Here is a 22,712-nt window from a genome sequence, read left to right as displayed (position 1 = left end):
TTAGTGAGCTGGTGAGGTGATGGTAGGAATATAAAGATGCTAAGTCCCACACCTTCCTGTTGACCACTATGAGACCTTATTTAGGAAAACATATGTCCAGGTAACCGAGGTAACAACCATGTTGGTGACATACACTGGGCAACACAAGATAGGCTGCTTCACACTAAACTCAATTATATTACAACAAACCAACCACAAAGTGTGACTTCCTTGACTTTTACATGGACAACACTATGTGTAATTTATTACAAAGGGGCTTGACTGAGCTTTGTTTCCTTTGGACAGAGCAAGGCTAGCCGTCTCCTCCTGCTCTGCTCCGCTAAATGTCTGCTGGCTATAGCTTCATATTTATCAGACACAAAAAAGCCAATGAATGCTTCTCCAAAAATACTCTTGTTTATCGATTTGGTTGCCTTTTGGTTTCGGGTGGTCGCTCCGTCTAACTAATACACATCTCAAAACCACAGCTCAGATTAAGAATTCACGGAATTCATCTTTGATTATGAGCTGTTTACTGAATGGCTGAAATGTTCTCGGTACCGAGCCGCCCCGAGGCTTGAATCTTTCAATACGTGTCCCTCACCTTCCATTTGGCCTCCAGCCCATGAGCTCAAGAGCCTTAAAGTTGTTGCCATAATTCTCACATTTGCGATGGATTATGGAACATACAGGCTTTATATATATGAATATTATATATGATACATATTCTGAGTCCTGTTAACATTTATCAAGGGGTGAACATGAAGATAATCACATTATAGTTTGGAAACGGTCAATGGACAGAAGCAGCAGCAGTGTGCGCGTGTGGGTGTGTGTGCATGCGCGTGTACACGTGCGCGTGCTGAGGGAGCCCAAATGAGAGTGGAGCAGACAGCTTAAGAGAGAGAGAGGCTCAGTGCCTGATACAGCGCGTCTGTATCAGATGAGAAGGGGTTCACCCAGGATTCCCTTCAAGCGGCTCTCCAGGAAAAAAAAAGAGAAATGTAACAAGCGTCTGTTTGTACCTGCAGAACCGGATATCAGCTCGTCAACCGCCGTGTTTTTTTTTATCTCGTGTCATCGATTCGAAGATGCCCAAACGGGGAAGAAAAGTGAGGCAGATTATGTCGGGAATGTACAGTTTTAAAGACGCGTTGTAGGAAACTGCGGACCAAAAATAGCGTTTTTTGTTTTTTTAAATGTGTGTTCTAGTGCAGGAGCATGAGCATTTTTTTTATCTTTTTGACAGCATCGCTTTTAATGAGCTGATCGATATTGAATATTATAAAAGTTTTATTTGTCCATTATATTTTTTTGTGAATGAAATGGCATTCCCTATCTGCTCCATATCTTCGTCGCGGTGAGCTGCTGCGGGCTATGCATTGAAACCGAACGCGATTAACGCGGTTTAAAAGGTGATTTTCCTCATATTAGTAATTATCGAACATATCGACAACAACAAAAAACATTGAAGTTCGCCTAAGGTGGTGGATTTCCTGTTTCACCTCCTTGAGCTTTTTGTTTCCCCCCCCTGAGGACAGCAGCAAAGGTGTCTCTAAACTCCGGGTGCTGGGATATATGAAGATCGCGACACAGTTGGTTTCCCCTCGCAGAAATGCCAGTGCGTGCTGTGACCACCAGGTTCATGTACAAGGGACTTTGCACTATTCCAGATGTCCTCACGTATCGGACCCCTGTCATCCTGCCCGAGGATGAGGTGGAAGGTGAGTCGTGTGCATGTTCTCCTCGCCATGTCAAAGACTTAAAGCCAAATCAAAACACTTCAGGACCCTGGAGAGCGTCTTTTTCCTGATCAATTCCAGTTAGTCTGCTTGTAGAATGGATTAATACACATATCTTACATTATGGTTTAATTATTCCACACAATCTGGGAATGCTCTACGTTCACCTCTCTCTTCAAGTGGATTTATTTGTACACCAATCAGGCAATTTTGTCTTTTTTTTTCAATTCAAAATGTCATGTTTTCCACTAATAATTATTGTAAAAAAGTGCCCCATACATGGCACATTGATATAAACTTGCTAGTTTTCATATACAATGCCATGTCTCCTGTCTGCATTCATGGCACCTGTTAGACCTAACTGCACTTGATATAAACTCACCCTAAGTCGTCTGTGTTTGAGCCCAGAGAGAAGATTTTAAAGTCAGAGAGACAAGGCATGAAATCTGCACCCACAAAAAAAAAAAAGAGCCTGAAATGGAGAAAAGGGCTGTGATGAATGGAAAACGTATTACTATAAAAATGCAGATTAAAATACTATTCCTGGCAATTGTATGGCAGATGAAACTCATTAACAAGACAGGAGATTGATCCTTTTTGAGTCTTAAATTAAATCCTCTCACCTCTTTCCGGTTTGTCTGATGCTGTACTGTCATTAATTAATAAACCATCCATAGCCATGGCTATACTTAAGCTGTCTAAAAGATTCATTGGAGCATTACGATCGTTCTTGCGATAGTACTCGTGGTGCATATCTGTTATGAAACAGAGGTTTTTGTTTTGGCAAATGGTCCTCACAATGAGGAGCTGGCAGGGAATTGGAGCACAGCCTCGCAGACTACAATAAAGAGATAACTCAGATCAGATATCACCAAGTCTTTTATGCGAAGGGACTTCCATTTCCTTTTCTTCTGTCTGCAGGTTTGCCCGCGCCCACAAGTGGCTGCCTGCCCTTGCTTTGCTTTGAGACACTCGTTTGACATTGAAAATCCACTATCTGCAATGATGACGTAAATTTAATCAAGAGGTTGGCCGTGGAAAAGCCAGAATTCAGAGCAACAATGAAAGAGAGCGCCGTCTGTTGCACGAGAGGCCGAGCAGCCAATGGCGACGCGGCTTTGCAGGTGGTGGAGAAACCTTTTCAAACTGTAGTTTCCTAATTAAATATTCAGAACAGAAACCGAGCGAGACCACTCAACCGTGAATGCATTTACCCAGGGAAAGATTCACTGAGCACATAATGCGTCGCTTCATTTACATGGCCTCGCACCTCAGCGGCGCGCCGGGGTAAACAGGGGCGCTCCCTTCCGTCACCAAGCAGCCCCACCGGTGCCTTAGAGAGCACTTTGCATGCAGTTGTTGAGGGAGGGGCGAGAGTTTTCGGACGAACATCTTCCATTTACAGGATCCGCAGACAGGCTGAATCAACAACCTCCCACTTACTGACCAGCTACCCTTTACACGACAACTGCTCCACCTGAACACACAGCGTGGGTGCTGCTGTTCATGGTCTCTGAGCAGCACTGCGGATGGTGGTCCGGTGTTTTTCGGACTGAAAACGCACCCTTTTTTTCTCCAAGGTCTGCTAATCAGACACCACACATTGTTGCCTCCCTCCAAAATCTTTAATTACCACAGGGCAGAAGTTCCCCTAATTGCTCAACTCATATAATTACTCTCCCTCATCATATTTATGATTATGATAATAGCTTTTTCCGAGCAAGATACCCAGTGTAACTTGGGATCTTCTGAGAAATACATTACAAAACACATCACTGAACTGCTTGATACTAAGACTTCAAAACTAGCAATAAGCGCCGTAATGGTGTCTTCATTTTAACTTTATAGAATCCACTCCAAAGATGAATAACTCTCAGACACTAAATCCAGATGATTAAAGGGCAGACAGCAACGTTACATTAAATATAGGTTGATTATCATCTGGTAACTAAACCCTGTTACTTGTGACTGTGTTTTACTCTCTGTTGTTCATGTTTATCTACACCATTCTGCATTACCTGCACAATGTCTTACGATGATTCAGATATAGCCGAATATCTATACTTCCTATGCATCTTGACTAGTGGTGCTAAAGACATGGAATTTGGTTTGTAAGTTTGGTAGAAATCATGAAACTGCAGTGAGCACAAACCTCTGATTAAATCAACAGGAAGGTCTCTTGACTTTGTTGCCGGCTACCATTCGAGTGTTACATGTTACATATCAAATACAACTTCCTTTAGGCCGTTGACAATATCCTCAGGCACTTCAGTGTTTACTCCGCTAGCAACGCCCTCAGATCAATGCTGAAACAAAGCAGATGTGCCGAGAGCAGATGGTAAATAGAAGCCGTTTCGAAGAACAAACTGAACTCCCCGTTTCTTTATAGAAGAATAAATTTGAACTTTTTCCGTACACAACATTAGGGCCTCAATGGATGACATGAATTTTTATGATGTGTGTCTTGGTATATGTATTTTTTTTAAATGGTTGTATCATTTAAAAATGAAAGAAGAATAGGAAGGGAATAGGAAATGCATAATATTCATCATTTAGAAGGAGACTAATGAAAGAGAATTATTTAGCGGCACATTTAATGAGGATTTTCTTACTACATAATACATGTTTTTGCAAGTGGCATCATTCAAACGTAATTATAACAAATATCCTCGCAGGTTCCAGTTTAAAAGCATCGCTTAATTGAATGATTATACTTACCCAATAACACATGGATGATTATTCCAGGGGAGCACTCATGGAGATTATCTGTAAATCTTTGAAATCCTGCCATCCCAAGACATTTGTGATCTTAAACGTGACATTTTATGTGGCTCACACTCAGATCTACAATATTGCCACAATATTTAGAGAAATCTCTCCAAATCATAGAAAGTAGTGAGGATTACAGAGGCTTGCAGTGAATGGAGACACTATTGTTTTTACTGGTGTAGCTTTAAGGGGGCTGATTAAGAGCTCACAGCTCTTAATGGAAGTGGCGTTTCCAGGGAGTGTTTTTTGGAACAGATGGTTGCCGAGGTGGGCGGGGTCAGTGGCAAGGCTCGCTGCCCTTTTCTTCGCCCTTGTGTCGTGCAGTTGTCATAAACCCTGATATGTATTCAAACCATTACTACTGTGCAAGCAACTTCACCACAAACCTATATGCTTGTATTGTCAAGGTTTTTTTAAAATAATATCTCACCCACCAGTTTGAGCTGCAATTATTTTAAATGATTTACCTTGGGCAAACAGTGAGACATTATGCTGTGCCAAGTGTTTCCCCATTTAATGAGTGTAATATTAAAACCAAGGCCCAGAGCCAAGTTCAGCTGGGAAAACTGAATGCATCTTTATAGTGTGACGACCATTCTCCCATTACCCTGTATATTTACACTCATCACATATAGTATTTTTAAGACACTGTCCATTAACCAGTTTGACGACGAGACAATTTATTGATTATACGATCCTACCTTGTCAATATTAGAATGAACTCAAACACACTTACAGTAAGCTGGCAGACACTTAAACTGCACATGTGTTGAACCTGATAAGACTTTCTCTCCTGACTTCCCAGCAGTTACACTCTTGGAGGTCTCTTCCAGCTTGCATCACTCCTCGGTGCGTCGCTGACAGAGGATGTGAACAGTATTTATAGATCGCAGCCAGCAGGAGAATCCCCCAGACATCAGGCATTTTAGATTGGAGACCGTCTTCCAGTTTGGATGCAAAGCTGTCTTCTTTTGTGCTTTATAACTGTAGTGTTTTTACAGCAACATTGTCTAAAGACAAGTATGTGTGTACTATAAGTGTGTGTATTACTGTATTACAGCAGTCTCTATAACTGTTACTATGAGTGATATTTGTCAGGCCAGGTTTACAGTGGCTGAAGATGCTTTATATTCATAGATTTGTTTTTTTATATAAATAATTTTTCACAGCAAATCAAACAACACCAAGGTTAAAAAATACAGACATGCGCTGTCATCTTTGCGCTAGTTTAATGCGCCTCCCTCTGTGGTCAATGACAAATGTCTGGTCATTACCGCCGTCTCCTTCACAGTCACAAACAACATAATTAAGCACTGTTACAAGATGTTAATTACGAGACTGTGTCCTTACTCTCCCCTTTTCTGTCTGTTGACAACAATCGTATTTCATTGACATCATCCTACTGAGTTAACTGATGGAAACGTGGAGAAATATATCAGATCTGCCCCCATTTCATTGCACACATAGATCAAATCAGGGGTTGAGCCCCTGCCCTTTGCCCTTGAAGAGACAAAGTGCCCTTTTTTATTTATTTATTTAAAAGATCAATTCCTGTTTGCACACATCCTGTCCTGTCTCCAGGAATATCGATTGAATCAAAAATTCAACCTCCCTCCCTACTTCCTGGAGCACGCACTGCATTCACTGCAAACAGTATCGTATGTGTCCAGAGAAAGTAGCCTATAAATACACTTCATTCTTGGTTTATATTAATGTGCAGGGCTTTATAGGAATTGTGACACTATTTGACAAGTAGCCAAGTGAAAAAGTGAAAAGTGATCCTATCACGGTGTCGGAAATATAAACACCTGGCAGAGTACTCAGAACCGCCTCTGAGGTAGTCCCCGCTCCAGTCGTTGTCTCCAGGCCCACATTTTTACAAGGATGACACACACAGAGACTCACAAGGCGTGAGTCAAGCTCTATTAGTTAATCATTCTTAATAATTGCTTTACCCACCCAAAAAAAGATCATGTCACCATAATTTCAACTCAGCCTGCAAAAAGCGGCAGGTAATGGGAGTATTTAATACTTTTTGACAGCATGGGCTGTTTAGCCGCAGGGCTCGTGGAGCACGTCCTCTACATCTCTGGTGTGTTGTATGTAAATGTAATAATGTGAAGATGCAGCAAATCTGTAGAATGAGGTGTAAATGTATGATGATGGGGTGACTTATCATTTTTTTTTCACAAGACTCCCCACAGGGCCAATAAAGTACACTAAGGTACATTCATCATACTGTATTTTTGACTAATTCAGTTCACACAGAATCAGTTAAATTGATCTAAAACAGATATGTATGGATGTTTGTATCCAGTGTGACGCTTTCATTGCTGGCAGGTCTTTGCTGTGTATTTTGGGGTTCATAGTCAGCCAGAAAAATCAGCTGGATCAAGATAATTGTGTTCCTAGCAGTTGCTGCACAATTTAAGGGTATTTTCACAGCCCTTATTATTCATTCGTACATTATCATTACTCTGAGAGTATTTGTACAGTGTACAGACCTATTTCGGTTGCAGAGGTCCTTAATGTAGCTCTTCCCAGCTGTGCGGCATTTTTTTTATTTTTGCAGCCTCTGGTTAATATGATTCACATGTTTTCTACCTTTCATTATCAGTGAGAAGGATGTCATGGGTGTCATCACAGTGTTATTGTTGCAACCACCTGGGAGGAGCTCTTATTTAATGAAAAGAGTCTGATTCATCTCCCCTCTAACCAATTTCATGGAACTACTTCAATAAGCTTCCTTTTGATAGAAAAAAAAGAAAAGAAACACAACAAATAAACATGTTCGTCATTTAAGGAATGAATGTGATGCCCCTCCCACTGTTCTGGTTGTTCTGGCCAACCTCAGCAGGAAGTTGGCTTACATATATATATATATATATATATATATATATATATACCAAACCTTTAAATCAGGCCTTGGAGTTCCAACATTACTCAAGTTTCAGCAACTGGAAGGGTAATTTCTCACCTCAAATTTGTTCAGAAACAGGTTTTAGCGGCCTCCTGAGGGTGATATAACTGAAAGTCTTGTAGCGTATTTCTCCAGCTTCCAATTCGGGGGGACATGAAATACATTGTGCACAAAGGATTGTGGGGGTTTTAGGAGCGTGAAGGATACACGCAAATCCTGTGAAAGAAGGACTCGGTCCTTGGTAGAATTTGAAGGATCCTGATCGTTGGAACAGTTCTTCGGTGGCATTCGATGACGTAGCATCCTTGGAAGGATCCTTCCTCAACAATGAGAAACACCCACGTCCTCACGCCCTTGATACAGCAGACATCCACCCTGCATCGCTGCCTATTGGTTTTGCCCCTTCAATACCTCCACATCACATTGACATTAACCCTATATTTTTACTTTTAAAGGACCAGTGCGTGGGATTAAGGGGACTATAGTAGCAGAAATTGAATAGAATATTCATTCATCATGTTTTCATTAGAGAGACATTCAGCTGGTTGCAATAAGCAACGGCCACAAAATTCATCTAAAAGTTATTTTCATGCATGCACTTAGAGTAACTTTGGAGACCGGAGACTGCCTGTTGTTATGCTGTTCAACTCCTGTGGAGAGAAAAGACCGATTCATCTACCTCCTGCTGTATTAACTCTATTACCATTTCCTGTGCAATGTCATGCTCGTTACTGAGGGCAGAGAGGGATTTTTGCAGTGAACTGGACGCTCACTGGAGGGTCCTCTCAGCGGTGGTGCATGCCTTTCCTTTCCCTTCCCCTCGCTAACATTGTTTGCTAACAGTTGGTTATTACAACTGCTTAGGAGGTTTTTGGTTTGGCTTGTTAGCGTGTTTGTCTTTTGGCCTGTGTGTCTGCATTATTATGGGAAAACTGGCCTGAGCTTCATGAAACTTGGTGGCACGGTAGCGTGGGCCAAGGAAAAACCTATTACATTTTGGAGCAGAAGCGAATCACGGGTCGGACACATGATTTATTTTTCACTAAAGGAGATGGATTTGGTGGTGGTGTGTCTCCCTGTGTCCTTGTAGTTTTAAAAGTCAACTAAAAAGAAGTCTCATCCCCGACAAACAGAACGATAGAGTCACATTGAGGACGATAGCAAACTAATGCTAGCCACTCCAATGCTACTTATGTATCAGTTGAGATGATGTGATCGCCAATAAATAGTGATAATGATTCTGAATGGGTGAAAAAAATCATTTTTTGGAGATACAATACAGTATGTTTGCTTTTGTGATAAAACACTCATGAATCATGAATGTCTGGTTTTCCTCTTTTAATACAAATGGCAGGTTAAGCATATCAATGTGATGCACAACAGTGTTATCTTTCTCCAAAATGCCATGTTGGTCTCACACGCTCCTCTTCTTGCTCAAAGCCGTTATTTGGGGTTTTCCTAATTATTTAGCTGAATGAGCTTCATTGCCTTTCTGCCTCTGCCAGTGGCACCGGCACACTGCCCGTGTGCAGCAGTTGGTTTCCCTGGCATCGTTCCTATTCTCGCACCACTTTCATGGACGTTTTTAGCTTTAGCAATAACCAGCATGAATCCCTCTGCTGGTCGGTCAGAAAGGTCAGCAGGATCTCTGTCGTCCTGTTCTGTTTCAGTTCACTTGGAAGGTCAGCACACTTTTAAGTCCAGGGTTTTAGATCTCAGGGTTGGCAAAAGTGGCTCTTTGATGTTCGGGACACAGAAACTCAAGCTTATCATAAATTGTATACCGGCTCCTGAAGGTTTCTGAGGGCTTAGTCCTCGGGGAAAGCGTGGGATTTTGGCAGAACTGTGAGGCGAAAAGGATGACGAGAACACCTGCTTTAATTACACGATAAGTGAAAGAGAAAAGTGATAATCAGCTCAAACAAACTGCTTTACATCGCAGATTAAATACACATCGGCAAGCCTGCGCGCTCTTCAGAAAACAATCAGCATCATGATACTATGGCAGCTGTTGGTCTTAAGTGCCACGAAATTGTCAGTTAATGTTTCATTTTGTTCTTGCGTGGCAACATTTTAGGAATTTTGTGTTTCAGTAAACGCAAAAGGCAAAAGGTTTAATGTCATATCATATCATGGAATTGGTTTCCCCCCATTTTGGCCTTAACTGACCCATCCTTGAACTGTCTGTTGAACATGTGTCATACCGTATACAATATTCTTGAGCCACAAAAACAGCTATTTCTTCTGTGGGCCCCGGCATCCTTTTAAGGATAATACATCACGATGTAAAGAATGCATCTTATTTCTTATATCTAATATATAATGTATATCTTCATGTAATCTCCCTAAACCAAGTAACAGCAAATTATTAAGTAAAATGTTGTATCTTTGCACAATATGATTATTACTAACACATTAAACAAAGAGTTTGTTTCCTGTCTGGTAGACAGTATTTGTCATTGTAGACACCCATGACCATGTTTTCCCCTTGACTTGACTGAGCACCGATGACGACAGTCAATGTCCTCACCTCAAAGACAGACACTCTAAAATATTGTGACACGTTAGTCATAAAAGATGTAAGTCACTGACAATGTTTTAGAACATTTATACAATCAATGTATTGTCACTGACATGAACAACAACTTATTTTGCACCAATATTAATGATATGCTTTATGGTGTTGAACAAGTTGATATCTATTCTATCAGTAGAATGAACCCAAGGTTCATAAGTTTTAAAATTCCTGTGATTACATACAGTACAAGGACTTCTATGGCCTGGGTCTGATTTTAGATAACCAGGCTGTTTCACCCTCAAAGCAACGCAAGGTTACTTAGATTCTCTGATCAAGGACTCCGAACAAAAGCTTTGTTGAATATATTCATCCAGGCTCACTTTGACTAGTTTTCTTTTTTTAATAGTGTTAAATGTTTAACAAAGGTGGTGGAACTATCATGTGTATTATCTCTGTGTATGTACTCATGTGTATCTGTTTTATGGTCGTATGAGTCAGACATGATAATGTCAAATAGTAAAAATAACCGAAGCATATAATGACGTTTTTAATGATCAGTCCTTGTTGAGACTGCATCAGAGATGTATTTAAAAGGCTGTGTTTGTGTGTTATTGCTTCATATTTTGTTCAAATTATGTGTCAACGCTCTGCATTGGAGTATAAATTAACTTCAAAATATGGGCCCACAGGATATGAAGATGTCTCCATCGCCTCTATAAATCCTTGTTAAGTAAATGTACAATCTATATGGATATAAACATGAATGTCGTATATCAGAAATAAATATAGTTCACAACTGTGATGGGGAAGGGTGGATGATACAGAGAGAAAATAGAGCAATGTCGCATATGGACTGCCAAAACAACGTCAAGAAGGGAAACGATTGTAAATGGACGTTTTTTTAAAACCAGACGATAAATTCGATTTTTATGAAGTCTTACTTTTCAGAGACACTGTTTTGTTCCAAGTGATTTCTCTGTGAATATTTCTTTAATATTCGCTCCTCACGGTGTGAAACAATCAGTAGTCCAGCAACTGCTCAGCTGGCTCAGTGAATTCATTATTTGTCACTGGGGCCAGGTGTGGTGACATTGAATCTCGGGTGTTGCTGAAGGGAGATAACACAATCCAAGCAGCACTGCTGGCTGTAATTTAGACAAATATGTTGTGTCAAGGTTTGGAACAGACATTGTCGCTTTTTTCAGAAGAGTCTCAATGACTATGACAAAGACCAAAGGCCTTATGCATTTTCCCACAAGGCCATGGAGTCTGCCACTTTGGGCTATCACTTGTAAATTGCGCTCTCCCAGTCAGTCATGTACACAAGATGGATGGTCAGGGCTTGTTCACTTGTGGGTTTGAATACAAATTACAGGTGGGTCTTTCCCAATCACATACTTGCATGCAAATTAGTCGTCTCCCTGATAGAGGCTCTCAGTATAATTTATTCATTTGAAGTTCAAATTAAGGCTCTTGCAGCAGGTAAAACCCAGAACTGAATATAGGGGGATATATATGTTGATGTTTGATGACGTAGACTGGCTGAGTCGGCTACAGTGCTTCCGTCCTGTCATTTGTGTTAATTAAAATCTTCATTTGCTTGTTCTACTTTTACTTTTTTCTGCTTGTAGCACACCAGGCTTGTATTTCACATGTAAAATAGCTTGTCTGGTTTCATCTAATGACACGTAGCTACTGAGCGAGCATCGGAGAGGTCTGTAAGACTGTATATTTGAGGATCTACATCAAAAAGAGCCACAGAAATACCGTGCCTTTGATGTGCAACTGCTCTTTTTACCACTTCAAACGGAATACCGTGATGCAGGGTGAGGGTGGGAGCCAAATGGCAATGTTTATGGATTACTAACCAACGGTTGTGGTTCATTATAAACACATGAACCTGCTCGCTGCCTCCTGTCGCAACCAATTGTGCCATGGCTACAGGTGTTGGCTGTGAAGGTGCCTGTTAGTATACATCTATAACAAATAAGGACTTTGCACCATATCAAAAAGAATATTTTTTATTAGAGCATGTTTACATACTGTACACATACACATAGGCAGATATTGAAATATATACATGTGATTAGATCATAATATACTCTTTTTCGTCTTCAATTTAAAATATATAACAATATTACTGTTTTATGGAAGTGCTTTCTTTAATGTGTCTTCTGCCGAAAGGCATCTGTCACACGTAGGGGAAATTTCAGGGAATATCCTGTGTAACCTCCCCTCAGAGTAATGAAGAAAACATTTTCTTATCAGGTCAGGTAACAAAATAGAACTGGAAGCGCACTCAGGGAGCACAGACCTCCGCCAAGGCCAATCAAATCTAACATTGAATGGCTTCTTCCTGGGCTATTGCTGCACCCTTCTACCTTGTTACAGAGAAAGCAGGCTGGGGCTTTTTTTTCCATAATCCTGCTGACAAACTGACAAAAAAACAACAAAATAACTGAAGCAAAAACTTCCTTGGCAGAGGTTCTGCATCTTAATATAACCATGGGCTACTCTTTATCTATTCATTCTATTTATCTATTTTATTTCACCTCAGGGAAATACTTCAATGATGCCGAGCTGCACTTTGCTCTGTGCACATATATATATATATCCTCCATCGTGCTAAAACATTCAAATGGTGTGTGTGTGTGTGTGTGTGTATGTGTGTGTGTGTGTGTGTGTGTGTGTGTGTGTGTGTGTGTGTGTGTGTGTGTGTGTGTATCTCCGTACTGCTGAAACATTAAACTGCTGTGTCTTTTGTCTCTCCGTGGTGCTGAAACATTCAAATACAGACTCTCTGTCTCTCCCTTAAGTGCTGCGACATTCAACTGTTGTTTCTTAGTCTCTGCCAAAAGCACTGTTACGCTCAACTACAGACTACCTGTCTCTCTCTCCATGGTGTTGCAACATGCAACTACAGACTACCTGTCTCTCTCCATGGTGCTGCAACATGCAACTACAGACTACCTGTCTCTCTCCATGGTGCTGCAACATTCAACTACAGACATCTGTCTCTCTCCATGGTGCTGCAACATGCAACTACAGACTACCTGTCTCTCTCCATGGTGCTGCAACATGCAACTACAGACTACCTGTCTCTCTCCATGGTGCTGCAACATTCAACTACAGACATCTGTCTCTCTCCATGGTGCTGCAACATGCAACTACAGACTACCTGTCTCTCTCCATGGTGCTGCAACATTCAACTACAGACTACCTGTCTCTCTCCATGGTGCTGCAACATTCAACTACAGACATCTGTCTCTCTCCATGGTGCTGCAACATGCAACTACTGACTACCTGTCTCTCTCCATGGTGCTGCAACATGCAACTACAGACTACCTGTCTCTCTCCATGGTGCTGCAACATGCAACTACAGACTACCTGTCTCTCTCCATGGTGCTGCAACTACAGACTACCTGTCTCTCTCCGTGGTGCTGCAACATGCAACTACAGACTATCTGTCTCTCTCCATGGTGCTGCATCACTCAACTACAGACTACCTGTCTCTCTGCATGGTGCTGCAACATTCAACTACAGACTACCTGTCTCTCTCCATGGTGCTGCAACTACAGACTATCTGTCTCTCTCCGTGGTGCTGCAACATTCAACTACAGACATCTGTCTCTCTCCATGGTGCTGCAACATGCAACTACAGACTACCTGTCTCTCTCCATGGTGCTGCAACATTCAACTACAGACTACCTGTCTCTCTCCATGGTGCTGCAACATGCAACTACAGAATACCTGTCTCTCTCTCCATGGTGCTGCAACATTCAACTACAGACTATCTGGCTATAAAGATAATTATTTGTCGTGGGAATATATATCGTTGTCAGTTTGTGAATTCTTATAGGAAAAAAAATATAAAGTAACAGCAGACTTATCGTTTACTACACCTGTAGTTTAAAATTAGTTGGGGGTTTTTTTCAAACAGGACATATTCAGGTATGCCTCCATAAACATCTAAGAAACAGGGATTATACTTTTTAAGATATGACTCTGAGTCATACTGCTTTAAACTCTTAACATAAACAAACACGTGTGCACATTTTTCAAATAACACATTAAAGTGAGCCAGCATGCTGTTGCTTACAGTGTGAAATTGTAAGTGATAAACGTAAACGTAAAAGTAATGACTGTCCTTCTTCTCCCAACAGAGATTCGTGAGGCTTTCAAAGTATTTGACCGTGATGGGAATGGCTTCATCTCAAAGCAGGAGTTGGGGATGGCCATGCGCTCACTGGGCTACATGCCCAATGAGGTGGAGCTGGAGGTCATCATCCAGAGACTTGATATAGATGGTATGCTTCTCTCTCTCTCTCTATCGACCTATCTCTCCCCCCTCTCAGTTCAAACGACATACTGAATATAATCCAACATATCAGCTACAGAGTGACGTGTTTGTATTTCCGTCTGTTTCATCAGGTGACGGCCAAGTTGGCTTTGATGAATTTGTCACATTGCTTGGTCCTAAACTCTCTGCTGCTGGGATGCCTGATAAGTTCCATGGAGCAGACTTTGATTCAGTGTTTTGGAAGGTATATGTTCCTATCAGTGTCCATTACTCCATTCTCTTTTCATTTTTAAATTCATTTTTAAAAAGTTTCCCTTGTGGCTTTCCTGTTTTTGCGTGATAGAGAGTAATCTGTTTCAATTAAAATGACAATTACCGATTCCATTATAGTTATTTAAATAATGAATTCTAGCATTATTCTTACATTACGTATAATATTCCCACGTGCTTCTCTGAAATGTTTTTAATTAACTCATTTCCAAATGGCCTTGACACACAACAGCACTCTGATAATTACAGCACATCACATGCAGCATCTTCATACCATTGCATTTAGTTGCATAATCAAGTAAATGAGTTCACTAGAAGCTACCCTATACTGTCCCTGTTTGTTGTTGTCCTACAGCTAATTTGCGTCACCGAGGGGCTTTGAGACAGGAACTTTATTCTCTACTAATTAGACGTTTCTTGGCATTTCATGTCTCCCCAGTGTGACATGCAGAAACTGACTGTGGATGAGCTTAAGAGACTGCTTTACGATACTTTCCGTGACCACCTCACCATGAAAGACATTGAGAACATCATCATGACTGAGGAGAGCCACCTGAACAGTCCAGAGTCCCATGTGGACATTGACAGTATGTTGCATGGAGATTTGATTTCAAACATTGTTCTTCACATTTTTAAAACTCTGTTGAGACACTGATGTACTCATTTTTTGTTCTAACTTTTTTCCACAGCGAGCCCAACTCAACAGGAAAAACACACGTGTGTGCGTAAAAGCCTGATTTGTGCCTTTGCCATTGCATTTATCATCAGCGTTATGCTCATTGCAGCAAATCAAATGCTGCGCAGAGGAATGAAATAAACGCTACACCAGCTGGTTACATAGAGGTTTAAGGATGGACAATGGGAAATCAAAAAGAAAATCAACCAACCAAAATACTGGACTTTTTTTGGTTTTGTTCAATGTTTTTCAACAGCTACAATGATTCTATCACAGCTTCTCTCAATTACGGACAAAATGATGTCACGCAGTGATTTTGTATGACCATGAATAACAACATACCATGGTAAAAAAGAAGAAAGAAAAACATTTCAAGGGCTGATTAGTATCCAAAAAAAAGGAGTATGTCATTCAAAATTGTGATGTTTTCTAAGAATTTAAATAGGAAAGCACTGTAGAAGTGTGTGCTGTAGTAGATGTGCTGTGTCAAATATAACAAAGCATATAGATGTTGTTGATGAGAACGCTGACATTTGGAATGCACCCAATAATGATATTACTAATGATAGTAATAAAGCAATATAAAAGTGTTAAAGGACTGCATATGAAGTAGCTTGAAACCACTTATAAAACCACATATAATGATTGGGCACTGCAGAAAAGGGTCTTTTTTTTTTAATCTGAGGGGTTTTTTCCAGTCCGGAAGTCCAACTCAGATCCTGTTTCCCATACTTTGCTGAACCAGGACCGTTTTGATCTAAACCTTAACAAAAGAGTAGCCTGACTAATTCACTATATTTAAATGATCCTGACATTTTAGGGAGTATGGCTCTTACCATGATATTATGAAAAGACACTCATTATTCCCAGAGAATGAATGATAAAAATGTTGGTTGAACTGATCAAAGTTTTCACCTATCCTGTGAAATATCTCAACATCTACAGGATGAATTGGCACAAAGACATTTTTAAAATTCAGCTTAAACTGAAGTAAAGGTGGTCCATTAATGCACAGACCAAAGGCACATAAACAAAGACATGAAAACAAGTATTTCCACCATGACGATGAGAACCCAACAATTGGAATAAACAGGCGAGCAACCCCAGGAACACATTGAAAGAAAGAACAAGAAAGAGCATCAGAGGCGGGAGGGATTGAATGACGTGTGAACACAGCCTGCGAGTCAAAGCCCCATGCTGTGTACTCCAGTGAGCCGCTCCCACGGGCCGTTTCTCAAGATGTCACAGCTTTCTAAAAAATAACGGGTTTGTTTTTGAAAGCTCAGTGAACCTTCTTGGGGACTGTAAGCAAACAGATGTTTTTTTCCAGCTTAAATGTAATGTTAATTAAGTGAAGTCCAAATAAAAGGCAGAACACATAAGGAAATCACAAAATCGTGTGTGTGTGTGCATGGGTATTTATGCAAAAAGCCCAGACTTCAAGGCATATTCACACAGCATGTAAGACATGCATTTCATACTCACATGCTGCCAGTGATACATGCTGTGTATTTCCAATCTGTGCTCCTAGGCACTAAAATGAGTCCTAATAATGAGTCCTTATGAATGGAAATTGTTTTTGCTGTATGACCTGAGCTACCAGCTGTGAATACAGTCAACCATGACAAGTTTAGAGCTTCAACAAAACCAATTGTAATATTTATAGCAAATGGGAATGAAGGATATTCAGTTCCAGCGACACACTTGCATGTACATTAAACTAGAAATAGGTATGTGTTCTATGTGTGTGAGATCAAAATTTGAACTCCGGTCTATGTATTCAAATAATTATGCAATTTGTATAGTAATCATTGCAGCAACAACAACAAACAAACAAAAAAAACTCAGTATTTTTGTGGACGTGCAGACAATATCAAAATACTTTGAAGTATGCTGTGAACAATAATTTAACATATCATGAAAAATGTTGTTTTCTGGCTTTTACATGGACCACCAAAACAACATAGTGTTTAAAGTATAACATGGTTATATTTTCTTACTTGAAAAGTGATACATTAAATCTATGTGATTTTATTATGAATGTATGCATAAGAAATGTTTTGTATAAAACAAACAATACACAAAAAGAACAAAAAACGATCAGGTTTCTGATATAATTCCCAGGTTGACTGGACGTTCAGATACAAGTTTTTGTGTGTATTAAGGCCATGCACTTACATTAACTTTTCTGATTTGTTAAGATTCATTTTTCAGAATGTTTTCTTTTACAAAATATTTGTCAAATTTGACAAGTTTTACAAAATGCTATATATTTTTTCTTGCTCTTTTTATCTTAAAGTTTATCAAAGCTATATCACAAGAGTATCATTCTGGCAATAAAACAGATATTTTATCACATATATAGTAGCTGTTTTGTGTATGAACTACTTATATAACATCACATTACCTCTTCATGTGAACATATCATGTAAGGTTTGGGTTTTGTGTGAATGTAAAAAAAAATAGTTATCGTGTCAAATCTTGTCTTAAGACATATAAGCAATTATTGTGTCCTATTCTGTATGTCGCAGTGCTTTAATGAGCAGATTTATGTACACTCTGTTGACGGATTGTCTTAATTGTTGTTATTAATTTGATTTGGACTGTGGGTGTCTTCTGTCCTGTGCCTTTGTCATTCAGAATAAAAACTATGCTTTCATGCCTTGACTTAAAGTAACTTTAGAAAGATTTTTTAGAAAGGGAAATCCATTTTACCAAATCATGGGTTTTGACAAAAATGACGCTAAATGTATTTTTGAATTGAAATGACCCATTAGTATAACAATTGTATTGATGTATTATCTTTCTCTCCCCTATAAAAGTCCCTCTAGCCTTCCAGTTAGTATTTGTATCATCCTGCTGTGTGACAATATTAGTAATTTTATTGTCTAGATTGAGAATATATGGCTGCTTTCTTTCTGTAGCAGTTACTGCACATGTCGAGGTTACTGCATCAATTATACACTAATGTCAGTGGTGTCTAGATGCATGTAATCCAATAAAAGCTGAGGCATTAAAAAAAGAAGCTTGCTGCTTGTTTTACTACTGTTTATTATATGTTATATGAATGAGTTCTCTCGTGCACCCTATAGCCTGAAAATATACAGTAACAACTGTTGTTTTAAAAAAAACACATTTTCCTCTACAGTCTGCCTGATTATACACATCACAGACTGATTTCAGTTTCATAAGGAATGTAAAATATATATACTTCACGACCATGAGTTACTAATATGATTTTGTGTCAATTTAAAAAAAATGATTTAGATAAAACAATAAATACAAGTCACATTGTTAATGTTTGTTGTTTTAAGGATTTGTCAGATATGGTGAAATGAAACCGTGTGCTCCCATGTGAGAGTGAAGTGCTTCATTAAGCTTACGCGTGTCATACAACAAGTATACTATTATTATTATTATTATCATTATTGGTCACCTCTGGTCAAGTTGACCTTGACCAGTTTTCCATTAAGGTCATCAGACAAGTAACTTGAAACTGGAGAAATCCCAATTTTCTTTGGTCCATCTAAAAGTTGAATTTGTGTTGCCATTCAAAGGCAAACTAAAGTTGCAGTCAACTGAACTCATCCGTGTTGTCACATTTCTGGTTATTGCACTAAAATCATAGCTCATTCTGAACCATAGGGTGTACTTAGCCAGGAGGGGATTATGTGTGCATTTCCTTCCTTATTTAACATAAGCAAAGCAAATTACTAAATATTAGTTAAATCCATGTCTGCTGTCCATCAGACGACTTCTTTACTGTCTTTGTTGCTGCATTGCTGCTGTGTTACTCCCAACGCCTGTCGATAAGCAGAAAAGTCTGGAACCAGGTCTGGAAGTGGACTTGTCCTGATGGCAACAAAATTGGGTCCCATGCAGAAAACTGTTGCTCCATAACACTACCAGTGGTCAAAAGCACTGAGAGGAATTATGGATATGACAAAAAAATACAAAACAGAAAAAGAATTACAGCAATTTAATGAGGATTCTGCTATAGGCAAACACATCAACTATAAACATCCCGTTATGAGGAATGACCACATGGAGGGCCTTTGTCACTTAGAAATACATTAATCACAACTCCAAGGGATCTGCATGATAGTTTTAACTTACTTTCTAACCATTAAAACTTCATTATGAAACTTATTCCGGATCATTAGGTCCCTATCTTTACCATTTAGGAAGTAAAATGATGTTTTCATCTGGCTGGGTTTGAAATAAAAGTCAATCACATCAGTGAGTCCCCTGGTGATGCAGCAGAGGATTCAAATTTAACAAAATGTTATTTCCATCTGCTCAGCAATTCTCCATACCATTCAGGACAACGTGACACCAAATGTAAATCCTGGAGTCTCAAAGTCTCAAAGTAAAGGCATTCTACTTCTAATCTCAGATCATAATGAATTTAGAAGAACTACTAAACAAATAGGACCTCTACTGTGTGGCATATTTAAAGTGACAAATGGCAACAAACAGCTTATTAGAATCAACTGGAACCTCGTTTCAAACTGACAAAGCTTCAAATAAGAACGTGGCACCGTCTCTGTATCACATGACTTCTGAACCATTCCTCTTTCTATTCCTGTCACATATCCAGTTGACAGTGATTTGAACCACAAAGTGAAGATCTTTCAACCCCATTCTGTGTTCACTTTGACTTTCCATCCCCCAGGAGGAGGAGGCAGGAGGGAGGGTGGGAGGTCAGGTATGGAGAGGAGCTGTTGAGGTATGTCACTTTCTTCTTGGGCCTCTTCGCTGTCTTCCTTGTTTTTTACATCTCTGCAGGGATTAATAATGGAACAGCTGAATTCTAAATCAACAGAAATGACCACTTGCAATACTAAAGTGTGAATAAAAATGAGAGTGCATACCCTTTGACACTTGGGGCAGTTTGCTTCTTTTCCCTTCTTGAGAGCCATTCTTCTATACTTGGGGGAGACCTCCTCCTGTCTTCAGAGTCCTCTCTGTGCCGTCTTTCATCTGAAACACATTCATCTCAATCCCGTCAACATATCATCATTCACACGGTCAACCGTGCCTTTTTAAAGTTTGTTTTAAACCCACCTTCTTCAGCTTTACATTCGAGCTACTAGGAATCTGGACTGTGTTGAGGATGTGTGACATCTCAATATAAAAATATGGATATTTGCTTTGTGCATTGCATGTTAGGAATATTGCTTTGGGGTCTGCAATGTATTAATTTAGTTCTCAATGACACCGTAGACACCATTACCCTTTGGTCACAACTTACCTTCCACCTGTCTTTTTAAGTTGTATAGATCCTCTTCGGACATGTGAGAAAACCTGCAGTTAGGGCCAAAATCACAAATTCCTAAAAGACAAAAAAGCCAGGGAAATGGATTATTACAAAAAATGTATCCAATATAATCTGCTTGTCATTGGTATAGTGAAACTGCTCCATTACCTTTTTGGAGAAACTTCCTGCAGGGTTTCTTTGCTTGCTCATCACACAGAATGGCCGAACAGTCTAAAAAGTATATAGTGTTAAAAATATAGTGTTGTCATTGGTTGATTATAGAATCCTCCATCACAAAGTGAACAGGTGGGCAGAAGATGCCATAATGAAATGTAAGAATACCAATTATCCAATCAGAATTTCATAAATAAGACATGCACAGCGGATCACTGTCACTCTTTTCAAATAGACATTTATAATTAACACATATGTCAGAAAATATAGCATGTAATTTGCTTTTTATTGTGACCACGTCTCCAAGGCCAAAGGTCACACTGCAAGTCTCACCTCTAAAATAGTCATACCAGGCCTTCTTAGCTCTGTGATGCTGAACACCGTTCAGATGTTTTTTCCTGTTATGCATGTTATCCTGAAAGGACCGGTCACAGTAGTCACAGTAGTATCTCTTCCCCATGGTGCAGGCTACCGTATGTGCTCAAACCAAGATGTCACCTTTTACAATTGCTGAAAGACAGTGAACAGTGAAATGAAAGATATTAATATAAGTGGTGTCTGTACATTGTTTCCTTATGATACAACATCAACTGACTGTTATCATCAAGCTCAAGCATATTCATAAAAATGACAAAAAGACAGTCTTTTAAAAATTAAAAAAATGTAATTACAAATGATAATTTGTGTGCTAAATTATTTTTCAGATTAATGGATAAATTGTTTAGTCTATAAAACACAAATTGTACAAAATGTATAACCTAAAATGTATTTAGATGTTAAAAAAGGCTGATTATGCTGCCATCTACTGGTTTAGTAGTGGAGGTGCCTTTATTTTGAATGCGTCTCGGTATGACTACTAGTAGTATTCTACTCTTTCTACAGAGTATCATCCAAATTCTGAAGGTAAAAAACTGTTCGCAGATATATTGATCATGTAAGATAGCAGTTCGATGTTCGCACGAATACTTCACAGTGTAACCGAGAGAAGCAAACGTTAACCACACCGAGCATTCGTCCGTAGCCTTGCTAAATCTGGATAGTTGGCTTACATCATCACTACTACAATGACAGTTTGCTTTAAATCCTTTTTAATATTTAATGTAGACGGTAAAGCGCACAAACCATTGTCGAAGCTGTGCTTTCCTCCTCTGTGATGTCGGTTTTTATAAACAAGTCCTACTCGTAACTCACAAGGAGCGGAAGTGCGTTTTATAATTTGCGGAAAGCGGAACTATCGTGTCGTCTCAGCTTCCGCTCCTGCGCACTACGTCAAACCACCGACATGGCGCTGGCTAAGTCCGTCTACAATCTGCTCTTCAGGAGAACGTCGACTTTCGCTATAACCATCATGGTTGGCGCAGTCTTCTTTGAACGACTATTCGACCAAGGCGGCGACGCGATATTTGAGCAAATGAATCGCGGGGTAAGTGAGCCTTTTTTCGGAGTTATAATACTGGTTTTATCCTGACCTTGTAAGCAGAGGGCGAAGTGGCGCTAGCATTAGCTCTGCTGAACTAGCTAGCCCGGTACAAGCCGTTAACAACTGTGGCTGTTGAGAAAATCTGTCCGTTCACATGATGTAACTAAACCTACCTAATGTGCGTTGTTTTGTAGAAACTGTGGAAACACATCAAGCACAATTACGAGGACAAAGAGGAGGAATAGGAGCCGCCGCGGGGTCACCTAATGCTGAAGTGCAACTGTTGTCACACTTCCATGATCCATTCTTCCTGGACTCCACATCTCCACACAGCAGTCAACATGGACAATGTGCTCAAAGTCGTGCCCAGTGGGAGCTGATTGACTGTCGAGACCACCATGAAGATGGAGCAATGGATCCTGTCCCCTCCTCATCCTCCTCCTCCTCCTCACTGCTATATGTAAATCCTCCGGTCTCTTAATTGTACATTGTTAAATTAAACGCGTTAATGTCATACAGAGCTCGCAATGTTTTTTGCTTTATTGTCTCGACTATGGCACGCATGTGTCGAAGCATATTTATAAGACTGACGTCACTAAGTTTCACTTTTATTTGACCTAACTGGAATTATCATAGACATATCCTGGCCATAGCGCTGCACGGTGGTGCAGTGGGTAGCACTGT

General features: G+C 39.8%; 3 protein-coding genes across 3 annotated transcripts; 2 read left to right on the top strand and 1 right to left on the bottom strand.

The window, feature by feature from the left end:
* The first annotated feature begins 1,535 nt into the window (after positions 1-1,535).
* cabp7b (calcium binding protein 7b) lies at positions 1,536-15,831 on the top strand. The gene is made up of 5 exons (XM_084034968.1): positions 1,536-1,703; positions 14,092-14,235; positions 14,360-14,472; positions 14,938-15,085; positions 15,188-15,831. Exons 1-5 carry the CDS (start codon positions 1,595-1,597, stop codon positions 15,313-15,315), a joined length of 642 nt encoding a protein of 213 aa, XP_083891094.1. The 5' UTR covers positions 1,536-1,594; the 3' UTR covers positions 15,316-15,831.
* Positions 15,832-19,138: 3,307 nt separating this feature from the next.
* zmat5 (zinc finger, matrin-type 5) lies at positions 19,139-21,829 on the bottom strand. Its single transcript, XM_084034969.1, has 6 exons — positions 21,731-21,829; positions 20,942-21,118; positions 20,603-20,665; positions 20,429-20,509; positions 20,049-20,157; positions 19,139-19,956 (listed from the first exon to the last, which is right to left on the bottom strand). Exons 2-6 carry the CDS (start codon positions 21,066-21,068, stop codon positions 19,809-19,811), a joined length of 528 nt encoding a protein of 175 aa, XP_083891095.1. The 5' UTR covers positions 21,069-21,118; positions 21,731-21,829; the 3' UTR covers positions 19,139-19,808.
* Positions 21,830-21,849: 20 nt separating this feature from the next.
* uqcr10 (ubiquinol-cytochrome c reductase, complex III subunit X) lies at positions 21,850-22,547 on the top strand. The gene is made up of 2 exons (XM_084034970.1): positions 21,850-22,031; positions 22,223-22,547. The coding sequence occupies exons 1-2, from the start codon at positions 21,891-21,893 to the stop codon at positions 22,271-22,273; spliced, it is 192 nt and encodes a 63-aa protein (XP_083891096.1). The 5' UTR covers positions 21,850-21,890; the 3' UTR covers positions 22,274-22,547.
* Positions 22,548-22,712: the final 165 nt, after the last annotated feature.

Source organism: Eutrigla gurnardus (genome assembly GCF_963514095.1).
Source record: "Eutrigla gurnardus genome assembly, chromosome: 19".
In the NCBI taxonomy this organism is placed as follows: Eukaryota; Metazoa; Chordata; class Actinopteri; order Perciformes; family Triglidae; genus Eutrigla; species Eutrigla gurnardus.
This window is presented reverse-complemented; position numbering and strand designations above follow the sequence as displayed.